The sequence below is a fragment of the Podarcis cretensis genome (assembly GCF_951804945.1).
Source record: "Podarcis cretensis genome assembly, chromosome: 3".
NCBI lineage: Eukaryota > Metazoa > Chordata > Lepidosauria > Squamata > Lacertidae > Podarcis > Podarcis cretensis.
This window is the reverse complement of record NC_137172.1, coordinates 45249772-45263320: the sequence shown is the minus strand read 5'-3', so window position 1 is coordinate 45263320 and position 13549 is coordinate 45249772. Positions and strand designations below refer to the sequence as shown.

The 13549-nt window shown below is 40.2% G+C and overlaps 1 protein-coding gene across 11 annotated transcripts in view; it reads right to left on the bottom strand.

Moving 5' to 3' along the window:
* The window catches only part of CEP170 (centrosomal protein 170), a 77506-nt gene that overhangs the window by 26851 nt on the left and 37106 nt on the right, over positions 1-13549 (bottom strand). For 10 of the 11 annotated variants that reach the window (XM_079969449.1, XM_079969454.1, XM_079969446.1 and 7 more), the window contains 2 exons: positions 12430-13067; positions 3276-3422 (listed from right to left, as the gene is read on the bottom strand). In XM_079969449.1, coding sequence (XP_079825575.1) covers positions 3276-3422; positions 12430-13067 — 785 coding nt within the window. The remainder of the gene's footprint in view (positions 1-3275; positions 3423-12429; positions 13068-13549) is intronic. The other variant, XM_079969456.1, reaches the window with a different exon arrangement.

Genomic DNA, 13549 nt, shown 5'->3' with positions numbered 1-13549 from the left:
GGGTGGGGTGGGGAAGTCCTGGAAGGATGTTAATGAAAGTAAGGCCTAAATGCAAATGTTTCTTTTTTCTTCTTTTTCTCTTTCTTTTTTCTGTTATTTTTTGGGGGAAATTTCAATAAATATTATTTTTTAAAAAAACAATATAGTCTCCTTTGGAAAAAACCAGAATTACTCGTCAAATATTCCCATCAGTCTCAATGGGACTACTCCAAGGTAAGCAGTTTAAGAATGATAAACTGACTGTGCTTATTCCACATTTATATTCCCACCCTTACAAGCCATGTTTTTCATTATACAGTTCTCAAAATGGAAGGAAAAGGAAATGACAGAAATAAATGATTAAACAATAAGACAGGTGTTTTTAAAATATAAAATAATTCCTTGAAAGGATAATCCTGCAAAATATTTTTGCATCTTTGAAATATTAAAGGGGGGGGGGGAGAGAAAGAGTAATGAAACTTCAAAAGTCTGAGATTTCTCAGTATCTTAATGCAAAGGAAGCTTAGTCAAAAACCAGTAAAGGATTAACTGTTACAACATACCGTTAGACAATGTCAGCAATAAAATAAAATACTTTAACTTCTCAGAAGTTTAATTCCACACATGATTTCCCTTATTCACCTTCTGAAGTTCTTCTAGGAGCCTAACCTAAAGCTCTCTCAATTGTTGGTAGTATTCAAATTATAGGACATATAGAATATGTATGCATTGGTTGCTATGGGTATGTTATGGCGTCACTTGCTACAGATTCTACAAGACAGGAACATTCTTTCTAAACCCTACTGAGAAAACCTCAAGACATGTTTTTATTTGGTATTCAAAACCATGGTACTTTTAAGTAATACCTCAATGGAATAGCTTGTCTCTGGAGGAAAAATTGAGGAATGGTAAAATATTCAGGTAATTTGATTTGCTGAGGCAAAATGGTGCAAGTCTCAGGGGTGATCAATATATTGCCCATGAACTGCACATAGGTCTTAAACCACCTTTAGAGCATTCCCAGTAACTCCAGCTTTCATTTCAACACAAAAAGCTTGTAGCTGTTCCTTGTTGCACTGATAAATTCTGGAATGTTGAAAACAGGATGTCCCAATATTAAGGGTTCAGAAACAATGAAACAAGCCCAAATAATTATAGAAAGTCTCTTTCAAGGCTTGACTCAGAGGAAACACTTCCTGAATAGTAATACTTGTCATAGGTAAATGCATACTGGCATCTGCTATGTTCTTGACAATGTTGCATAAATTTTACTAGTCATAATCAAAATATGAATTTTTCTTATCCTCTCATGACATATTTGTGAGAAAGTTGCCTGCCTTCTCAGGCCACCACCTCTATCACAGTTCCTTTAGTTTTCTCTAAAACCCACATTCCAACAAGAATACAGGTTGTTCTGTATAAAATGGCTATTTACCCAGCTCTGGGATGGGCAGCAGTTGTAGCCCATCATAGCTTCCCCTTTCCCCCCTGGGGAATGAAAAGCCTCTTGGTATTGGCCAGCCATTGGGTCCTGCCCTGGCAGGGCACTATGAATGGCGGGATAGCCCACCAATGCCAAATTTGAACTGCCCAATGAGGGGCAGGCACAGGAGCAGAGCCTGGGTGCAGATTGGAGTGCAGAAATCTTTGCTCCAGTCCACCAGCCAGGAATAAAAGCCTTCTGAGCGGAGTCTTTCAACTCAGTCAGCCAAAGGGCATAAAATATACTTTTGCTTCAGAATGCAAAGTAAGATGTTTAGAGCCTTGCAGTATAACATTTGCTTATTTTCAATTTTTCCATTCTATAACAATTAGATAACTTTATAAAATGGTGTTCACAGTGTTCTTGTAAATGGATTTTAGTAAAACACCATGCGGGTCAAAATGTGATTTGGAAACAGTGGCATGATCAGACTTTTTCTACTTGGCATTGAGACTGCCCACTTAACAGTATAGTACCATATTATAGTGTAATAATAAAAGTTTTGAATAGTGATGAATGGCATGGCTGAAAATTCTTTTCTGTGGTTCCTCCCTCTCAGCCCCCTCCCCTAAACACCATACTTCAGATTTATAGTGCCACTTCAAGATATATTGCAAATCCCTCATTTTATTTTTGCTATCTGTCAATGAACTGGACTCACTTAATAATTATGGTGTTTTTTAAAGAAAAAAACCCAAAATATTAAGATACTGCTTGGAGTTTTCAATATAAATCTTATACAATATATCATCTTATATAAATCGTATAACATTAAATATGGGTATTAAGGTTGCATACTCACATTTAAAGCACATCCCCCCTCAAGAATCATTGGATCTGTTGTTTACCCCTCACAGCACTACAGTTCTCAGGATTCTCTTTTTGGGGGAGGTGGGGATGTACTTTAAATGCATAATGCATAAACAGCCAAAGAAACAGAACAGATGCTGCATTACAACAGTTCTGGAAAAGAAAGTATTAGAAGGAAATTCAGCTCCAGGTGACAAAAATAACTGTATATAAGAAAGGTAAAAAATAAGGATTAGTAGAAGAGTAGTGTAATTTCTTCCCATATTTAAGCTTAGACTAATGTCACTATGCATAGCAAACTCAGGTTAAGTTACACATTTTAACTTGGATGTTTTTATCACCCCTTTCCCTTCATGTTCAGTTGAAACATAAAGATGCTTATTGCATTTGCTGCTCTCTGTAGTTCAATCTATGGTTGCAGGAGTCTTTTTTGGTGTAAGAAAGTTTGGCTTTACTGTCATTGCTTAGACCTCCTTCGTGAACCTCTAAAATATTACTAGACACTATCAAAAGTTGACACAGAGGTTTATTATAGACTTAAATGCTATGCTGATTCTTGGGCACAATGGCAATGCCTTTGCAAAAGCAGTGATCCATGAACTTTCCATCTGGAAAGATCAACGTCTTTCCATCTGCACTCACAGACTGCATGTCCTTTTCCTTGCATAATTGCAAATTTCAGAACTTTTCTTGACCAACACCCGAATATACTATAGCTAACAATGCAGCAACTCTAGTCTTTATCTTTTCTTTAGTTGCTAGTGCCATATCTGCACAGAAGAGCATGCTATGTAGTATGTGCAAAGGTCACAAGTGGCCATGGTTTTGCAGAGAAGAGATATAAGCTCTAACAAAGAAATCAGAGATACAATAATTTAAAAATTAGTTCATATTCTCTAAGGAAGCTTTGCTTGCTAGCTACTTAATACTGACTATATTAAGGTCCTCTCCTTTGTTGGTAGAGTAGAAAAAAGAAGATGACCCATCAAAAATTGAATTCTACCTCTGTGTCAAGAAATCCAGTTGTACTCAGTCTTTTTTCTTCCAGCACTACTGTAGCAGAATTTATAGCCCAATCTTTTACTAAATCTTTCTGGCTCTCGTTGATAACAGGCCTATTATAATCCTGGCTGTCATCCACTCCAAAAACCTGAAAATAAAACAAATAATCACACACATTAACTGAAAGCCTTCCCAATTAAATTAAATTTGAATGTATGGGTGGTCCTCTAACAAATCAGTTAGCCATTTAAAAAAAGAACAGAAACTTGAATAGCTTGTTGTGAAGTGTAAATCTTGCCAACAATTTGCTATTAAAAATAGAGTTTTGCAAGCAGAACTGATATGTTCCAGTTCTAGGGAAGGTTCAAGTAAGTTAACTATTCTTATTTTTCTAATGTTAGACTAAAACGAAAAGAAGAGGGATGACCTAACTGTAAAAATAAAATAACTTCAAAATACTCTTTGAGGATTTTTCAAGCTTTTAATTTATATATAAAGCTATGTTTATGCATTATTTGCTAGCATCATGTGGGTTATAAAGATCTCACTGGGTTTAAGAAAAATGTAGTTAATCTTGAGATATCTCCTCAATGTGCACAGTTACATATCAGTTTACTTGTGTTCCCTTAAAATGTGGTTAAGTGTGTGCATGCCTGCCTGAATGCAGCAGGCAAAAACAGCCCACAGCAAGGAAGCTACCATCAAGAGAAAACAATTACACAAAAATCAATGGTAATTGACAAGAAGGGGACATCAGTCTTACTAGTAAAGCGAGTATGAGGTGATGCTGAAGACAGCTGCAGATTCCTTCTGCACTATGAGGAAAGATGTTAAAATACTTAAATTCTTTAATTCTATTGCAGAAACCAAAATGTGCCATCAGCACCCACAGTAGGCAAACATTACTCCTTAACACAGCCTCCAACTAATACCACATATTATTATATTAACTCTACTTTGTGCTTATTAATAAAGTTCCCATGCTCTTCTCTTCCTTTTCTGCCGATTGATCTACAAAGGAGTTTACAACATCAGCTGAGTATACCATTTACCTATTTCTGTGTTTCTGTCATTGTACCAGCTTCCTTGTCCAACTTCCTCTACTCCACGGCGGGTTAGGGACAAAGGTAAGAGCTGTTTCCTAGTTCTGCTGGATCTCTCAGTGGCTTCTGATACAATCGACCATGACATCCTTCTGGACCGTCTAGAGGAGCTGGGAGCTGAGGGCACTGTTATACAGTGGTTCCGCTCCTTCCTCCTGGGCCGTGCCCAGAAAGTGGTGGGGGGGGGGTTGAGTGTTCAGACCCCTGTGCTCTCACTTGTGGGGTGCCTCAGGGTTCCGTCCTCTTCCCCATGCTTTTTAACATCTACATGAAGCCGCTGGAAGAGATCCTCAGGGGGTTTTGGCTGGGTGTCCATCAATATGCGGATGATACCTAGCTCTACCTCTCTTTTAAATTGGAACCAGTGAAGGCAGTGAAGGTCCTGTTTGAGTGCCTGGAGGCGGTTGGAGGATGGATGGTAGCTAATGGATTGAGGCTGAATCCTGACAAGACAGAAGTACCGTTCTTGGGGGACAGGGGGCTGGTGTGGAGGACTCCCTGGTCCTGAATGGGGTAACTGTTCCCCTGAAAGACCAGGTGCATAGCCTGGGAGTCATTTTGGACTCACAGCTGTCCATGGAGGCAAAGGTCAATTCTGTGTCCAGGGCAGCTGTCTACCAGCTCCATCTGATACACAGGCTAAGACCCCACCTGCCTGCGGACTGTCTCGCCAGAGTGGTGCATGCTCTAGTTATCTCCCGCTTGGACTACTGCAATGCACTCTATGTGGGGCTACCTTTGAAGGTGACCCGGAAACTACAACTAGTCCAGAATGCTGCAGCTAGACTGGTTACTGGGGGCAGCTGCCGAGACCATATAACACCGGTCCTGAAAGACCTACATTGGCTCCCAGTATGTTTCCGAGCACAATTCAAAGTGTTGGTGCTGACCTTTAAAGCCCTAAATGGCCTTGGTCCAATATACCTGAAGTAGCATCTCCACTCCCATCGTTCTGCCCGGACACCAAGGTCCAGTGCCGAGGGCTTTCTGGCGGTTCCCTCACTGTGAGAAGCAAAGCTACAGGGAACCAGGCAGAGGGCCTTCTTGGTAGTGGCGCCCGTCCTGTGGAACGCCCTCCCATCAGATGTCAAAGAGATAAACAACTACCTGACATTTAGAAGACATCTGAAGGCAGCCCTGTTTAGGGAAGTTTTTAATGTGTGACATTTTAATGTATTATTAATCTTTGTTGGAAGCTGCCCAGAGTGGCTGGGGAAACGCAGCCAGATGGGCGGGGTACAAATAATAATAATAATAATAATAATAATAATAATAATAATAATTTCCAGATTCTACTTACCCTTAAAGCTCTATTCATATGCTATCCATGCATAGAATATACACGTACATAACAAACTAGGGCCATGCTTCCTGCCCCTGAGGTATGCAGCTACAGCATGTGATGCTGGAAGGAGCATGCAACATGACCCCCCCCCCCCATGTGTTGAATCCATGTCTGAGTAAGGCTCAATTGTCTCCATTAACTCATTCCTTCTTGTTGATGTTCTTCTTTCAGTTAAGCAGACTTCATCTCTCTGCTTATTTACCACCAGATAGGAGAATGCCCCTCCTACATTTTATTCCCCCCCCCCCAAGATATTTTCAGAGCCACCACAGAGTTTTTCCGGGTCATTTGGCCAGCATGACTAAACCACTACTGGCACACGGAGGACCTTGACGAGTGCCAGAGCGCATGGAAACGCCGTTTACCTTCCCGCTGCAGCGGTACCTATTTATCTACTTGCACTGGCATGCTTTCGAACTCCTAGTTGGCAGGAGCTGGGACAGAGCAATGGGAGCTCACCCCGTCACAATGATTTGAACCACTAACCTGCCAATCAGCAAGCCCAAGAGGCTAGAGCCAACACCCCAATCTTAGATAATATTTTCTACAGAATGAATTACAAATAACAAAATAACCTTTGGATTCAACGATGTCTTAAATAAGGATTTCAGGCTGTATCCACTGCTGTCCATGCATGAGCAGAAGAGATTTCCACTCACGCAGTGGGACTTTCACAGTCGTCTCCCCCCCACCCCCTTTACACAATCTCAAAATTTGCTCTGCAGGGCTGAGGGGTTATCCAGAGCAGATTAGGGTAGTGCATGCAGGAAGGAGAGGAAGGTGAAGTTCCATTTTGTGAACTGAGAAGGCCATATTATGAGTCCTAGTACTTCTGGCATTCTCTAGTGATGCCACAACATAAAGGGCCTCCCAGACAGATCGAGTCTTTGGCAGAAAAGTAGAGGAAGAAGCACTCTTTCATGTTGATGCTAAAAATTTAAATGCATGGGATATATGCTATTCAACCTTTCACACAAATGTTTGAAGTAACAGTAACAATGCAGTAACAATGAAAATGTTATTTTCAATGTTTTGCCTCTGAAAAAAATCAGCACATCAACATGTCTAAATATGATAAGAAGGAAAATTAACACTATGGTGTGGGCTTCCAATAGCTGCTTAAGCCAGTGCAAGGAGCTTGGGTATCCCAGTGGTTTTTCTTTTTATGGTTGTGTAACAGTGTTTTACTTTCTGGACAGCCAACTCCCTACCCCACCCCCAATATCACAGACTGCTTTTAGATCTTAAAGGTTTCAGAAGAAGCTCACCAGATGCTATGAGGCTCTCTGAGAAAAACCCTGCCCTTGGATTCATGAAACTTGTTACATTTGGATCCTGGCTACCATTTTAAAGTGATATTTAACATACTGAAATAAATTATTTGTCTACAGACAAATGACATTAAACATTTAAGAAAAAGCAAAAGGGTACATGTTAATGAAGACTATTTTGGGGAAAATTCCTGAATATGTTAAAAGTCAACACAAATTATCTACTCTCTGTTTTTATAATTGTATAGTCTATTGCTGTTACCTGCCTTGGGACCTTATGGTGAAGGGCAGGCATACATACATACATATTACAGTGCCCTGAGCAAACCAGCTTCTTTTATTCACTGAAGAGCAATTTGAAAAATTCACACATTTAAACATTTGGAAGTTGCATAAATTATTTTCTCTAATGTATACTTTCTGCATTATACTATGGGTATACAGTTGTCAGAAAAGATCCAGGTAAGAATACCTTGCATACTGTGATCTGGTCCCAAGAAACTACAAAAAACCAAAGGGTCAAAAAACCAAAGGGTGATGTAGACTTCAGTTTCAAAATATGTTCGCCATGTGATATGGGGCAGATATACTGTTCATGCAAAAGTGGCCACTGTCAAAAGCAGTTTGACATGGCATGGGGGATCAGTTATTTAAAACAAAAAAAGCCCAAAATTCCACTTTGTGCAGTCCTCTTTGAGCATGCCCAAAGTAGCTCCTTGAATTGCACATTAAGTTTTTTTTCGTTGTCTGGCAAAAGTAGTGGTAGTAAGCTAGACTGAAACAAACCAAAACAATATATAATAATAACAACAATAACATCTAGAAGCCAGTTTCAGAAGGCGAATGGCTGCACTACTGTAAGACTAGAGAATTGTAAAAGTTTAAAAATGTTGAGTTTTATTGTGGATTGCTTCCTTTCTGTGACCAATGCAAGAATAAGCCATGCACCTAGGGTTGCCACACGGAAAATGGAGCAAGCTTGTTTTTCCCCACTCTAGAAACTAGAACCAATGGATTCAATTTACAAGAAAGAAGATTCCAATGAAACATAAGGAAGAACTTTCTGACAGTAACAGCTGTTCCACATTGGAAGGGCTCCCTCAGGAGGTGGTGGGTTCTTTTTCCTTGGAGGTTTTTAAGCAGAGGTTGGATGGACATCTGTCATGTATGCTTAAGTTGAGGTTCCTGCATTGAAGGGAGTTGGGGTAGATGAACCTCAGGATCCCTTCCAATTCTACAAATCTATGATTTCATGATCTGGTGGCCTGCCACCACATTGTGCAATCCTCTTCTCGTTTTGTTTGAGAGTAGATCACACTCCTAAAAACACATCAAACTAACAAGTTATTTGGAGGGACCACAGCATGTGTACTTATGTTCTGTGAAGCAGGTGATAATGCCAAGGAAAGTGACCTAGAACTGTAGGATGAATTTAGGGTGCAAACCAGAAAAGTGCAGTGAGGTCTGTGTTCTTTCAACCAGAAATCTCTCTCCAGCCCACAGTTTTCTTCACCTGTCATAAGCACAACTAGACAAACCAATAGGAATCTGGTAAGTGAAACTTGTAGGGAGACTGTAAAACACAGCTGAATCTAGGCTTTCAGCTTGCCACTCTCCTACTTGCTTAAGACAGGCAATAACTGCCCCCAGGCAAGCAGCCAAGTGGAAAACTGGACTTGCTTTTCTTTCCACCAGCAGAGCAGTTTTCTGCTGCAAAGGCAAATGCTGCACTCATATCTCTCTAATTCTTCTGCTCTCTGGATGCTGAATAGAGAAAACAGAGCCACAAATACATCCCACAGCATTACACTTAGTTATCTTATCTGGGGAAATGCAACAGCGCAGTGCCTGCACGCACCTCCTCACTGTTGGCATTAAAGACAACAGAGACAAAGAGAGTATAATGTTGTGTTGCTACAGTTGGAGAAAAACATTGACTAAGTACCAACCACCAGTGGGAACTCTCTACTGTATTGTTCAACTCTTCTATTTCTGTCACCCACATACAGATGGTATCCACATCATCTTAAAATGTATATTTTAACTTTAAATATTAATAAAGCAACACTGGTTTTTCTTTAAAAAATCTCAACGACCTCTTAAAACAACCAAGTATAAACATTTCTACCCCACATTTTGTTTGCTATCATTTCAAACGTATTTCTCAGAACAATCCAAGGTCTTCACACCAGGGCCAACATTTGAAAATCAGTCACATACTATGTTATGGGGATGGGTAATCATAGAATCATAGAATCATAGAGTTGGAATAGACCACAAGGGCCATCGAGTCCAACCCCCTGCCAAGCAGGAAACACCATCAGAGCACTCCTGACATATGGTTGTCAAGCCTCTGCTTAAAGACCTCCAAAGAAGGAGACTCCACCACACTCCTTGGCAGCAAATTCCACTGTCGAACAGCTCTTACTGTCAGGAAGTTCTTCCTAATGTTTAGGTGGAATCTTCTTTCTTGTAGTTTGGATCCATTGCTCCGTGTCCGCTTCTCTGGAGCAGCAGATCACTTCTGTTTCAGATAGTAAGTTACAATACTTGCTTGTTACTTTCTCTTTTCACTGAGGACACAAAACACACACCTCATATCAATTGAGAACTGCAAAGTACACACTTTCAACATGCCACATTTTGTTATTGTTAAAATAATCTATTATGACGATGGTGAATTCCCAGTGTTATTTCTCCTATGTAATAAACTTCTCAATTGAATGAAAATTACTTTAGAAGTGCACCTGACCCCACAATCTTGGGGCAGCAACTTGCTTTATGTTTTGTTGTTTGGTTCAAATACAATGCACGTTTCATTTATATATCAGTACCAGCTGAGCATGGTGCATTCATTATTCACAGTGTTGTATACTGAATTAACTTGAAAAGAATTGGGCTCCAACTTTATATGAAATTGTATCACGAACAGCAGAAATTTAAAATGCATATGCATCATTTTCTTGACCTTTAACATGCTATTTATTCATTATTTCAACTTTTATGCTGCCTTCTCATATAAATATATAAAAAGCAGTATGCAGTAAAGTAACATGTAATGAAGAATTACTCATCTGTTGAGAAATCATTAAAAATCACAAGTTCATACACTTTTACATAAAATAGCCAGAATACACAAATCTTTCAATCCAACACAATCAATTGAACCAATGTTTCCCACAAAGTGAAACATTCCTCTTGTATTTCCTGTTATCTGCAGTAGTAAGAATTTATTCAGTTTCCCCAAGAGTGAATAATGGATATTTTATTTGGCATGATTCATTCCTGAAGCAACTGGTTCAAGTTTTGATCCAAAATAGGATACTGATGTGTTGAGTAATTTTAAAACAAAACAAAATATCTAGACATCAAATGAAGTTCCTTTTCTTTGAAACGAAAAGAGGAGTCCATTTTTCTAGTCCTAAATCTGCTCACTTTGAAAAGGAAAGTAACATGGAAGTAACTTAATAAAAGTTAAGTAAATTGGACTACAGCGGTACCTCGGGTTACAGACGCTTCAGGTTACATGTTTTCGAGTTGCACACCGCGTCGAACCCGCAAGTACCGGAACGGGTTACTTCCGGGTTTCAGCGCTCATGCACGCACAGATGCGCTAAATTGTGCTTTGCGCATGCACAGAACCAGAACACATGAACCAGAAGAGGGGTCAAGTTTGTTGCAGCTGTCATAATAAATTACAGTTTAGTATGACATACAAACATGACCCTTGCCTGCATTTTGATGTCAAATTCTGAACCAAAACGTATCTGATTTGAGGTCAAGCATCATACTGGGTGGGGAGCACAGGCTTAGGAACCAAATACTGCCCTCCGGTCCTCTCCATCCTGCCCCTGGGACTCTCCCCATGTCATGTCTGGCCTCCTTTGTAGGCCACACAGACCCTCCTTGGGCAACACCCATTACTGGCCCTGATCCACATCTCCCATGCTGTTGCATGACTGGAATATGTCATTAACTGTGATGATGCCTCTTGCCTGCCTGGATGAAGGCTACAGAGAGTATATGGAAAGGCGTGTGAAGAAACTTTTGACTTTTGCATGGCTGGGATTTAGTCCGCTGTACATGATGCTGAAAAACAACAACACTGCTATGACTAATAAGTTCCAACCCCGGCTTCCAAACGTTCAAGGCTCTTAGGCTTCAGGTCTAAGATCCTGCTTAGTATCCTTACTATGTTCAGAGAAAGCTGAAGAGAAATCCTTCCCCAGTTCTCCCCTAAGCAGAAAGGACAAGCACCAGAAGGTTTGGTTTATGCTTTGGGGGCTAAGATAAAGTCTACTGAGTTGTAAGCCAACTCAATAAACAAGTCTAGAATGTAGGAATGTAGGAACATAAGAAGCGCCTGCTAGATCAGGCCAATGGGCCATCTAGTCTAGCATACTGTTCTTACAGTGTCCAACCAGATGCCCATAGGAGACATGCAAAAAGGAGCTAAGCTCAACCACTCTCTGCCCACCTTTAATTCTCAGCAACAGGTATTCAGAGGCTTAATGCCTCTGACAGTAGAGGTGGAACATGTCTACTAAGGATTAAGTCCTATTAGGATTAGAATTGCAGTCTAAATGGTTATAGGGATTATAGTATGCATGTTTAGGAAACTGTAACTAGCTCATTTTCTCACAAAATTATTTTTTATATATTCCTTGGGTTGCATCCAAATTTGGGAACCATGAGGATCTGCTTTTGCTAAACGAAGGGGAATGATTTTTATTTTTTTGGCCACTTCCTTCTTCTCCTTGCAGCCCCCTGAAAATCTACTGTGGGTGGTCAGGGACCCTTGGGAGCAGCACAAGTGGTGGCCCTGCCAGTGGGCTGCAGAAGGTCAATATGGCCAACGCTCACAGCGCTAGTAGTCTCTTGTTCATTATGTATGAGAGGTCATCCATGGCTATCAAAAGGAGAGCTAGTCCAGTAAAGTTGCCAGGGAAAGAAAATAACACCAGGAGAGAAACTTCTGGAGGATGGCAGACTTCCTATCTCTGCTTTAAATGGATATACTTGACCAAATTATTAAGGTTCTTTTTTTAAAGGGCGAGAGAAAAATCTTGCTAAATATTAGTGCTGAACTTTAATAGTTGCTTAAAAGTTTGTTTTATTACAAACTTGATACAAGACAGGTGGAGTATCGGGCTTCATTCTTTTCACTGTATAGCAGTCAACATGATTGGAAAATAGAAAAATCTGTTTTAACACATAGTTTGTATGTACTCAAGAAGTCCGTTCAAAATACCCTTTTGTTGCCTAGTACATAGCTTGCAATGAGGGATAAAATACTAAGAGTTCAAAATGTGGCTTTAAAAATAATCTATTTTTAAAAACACCCTGATTTATTAGAATAATCGTAGTTACTAGGACCCCACCATAAACACCATGGATTGGGGTTTTAACAGTGGCACTCTTATTTAAATTGCTTACCTTATCAATCATCTTGCGAGCTTCTACTTCCTCAGCATTGGGATTTTCCAGTTCAATAGTATAAGTACCTTTATCACTTTGGTCATCCTCCTCCTTTTCAACAGCCACCGAAACGACCTGGCTCTTAATCTTTTTCTCCATGTCCTCAGTTGTACTTGGTCTATTTCCAAGACTTCCAGAACTTCTCAATAACGCAGTTTGTAAGAAAGGCAGTGCAGCAGAAGGCTCTTCTGACTTTTGCTTCAGAAGTTTTGCATGTACTGCTCTTTGTTGGGCGGAGCTATTCTGCGAAGGTGGTAAACTGCCTTTGGAGTCGCCTGATGCAGGTCTCACTTTTTCAGTTCTTGTAGGGGGTGCCGGAGAAGATGTTTCAGGGAGCAGAACTCCCACATTTTGTGAAAAGGAATAAGATCTCCTCTTCCGGGAATGGCCTTCATCAAAAAACTCGATCATAAAAGCAGTCTGACTAACAGTTGGCTGGTCTGAATGTTTCTCTGTGTCCTGGGATTTTGTGTGCAATTTTTTCTGCTCAGCATAATGATGCCTTAGCTGTTCTTCAAGTGCTGCCCGTCTACTGTAATGCCTGTGTGCCCCGGCATTTTCTGAATCGCTCTGTGTCCCATCATCATGTTTATTTCCTGCAAAGACAAAACAAAACATAGAAATCTAGCTCTACATGAGCAGCAGTAATGCGGAAAGAACCTCCGAAAGTTAAGTGAATACAGAGACAATATTTGCTTTTCTGTTAGAAGCTCAACTGTCTGTTAGTAACAAGCTCTGCAAGCTTCCCATAGCAACAACAGACACATTCAGACTTGCCATGCACAATGGAGTCTTTTGCCAGCTAATCAGTGAGGGAGATGCATTTGAATTGTCTTACTCAGAAAACAGTCCAGTTCCCAATCATGCTTGATGATGAAATGTGAATGTGCTACAACAGCTATACCAAAATTAGCAGATCAGTATGTCTTCTAAACTGTATTAGTACCTAGCTACAAATAACTCATGAGCTAGAAAACAAACCTTTGCTTCTAAACATATTCCATGAAGGGTAGAAAGTAAAACAGGAGGTAACAACTGTACAGTTGCCACTATCAGTGGAAAGCTTTTGGCAAAAGCT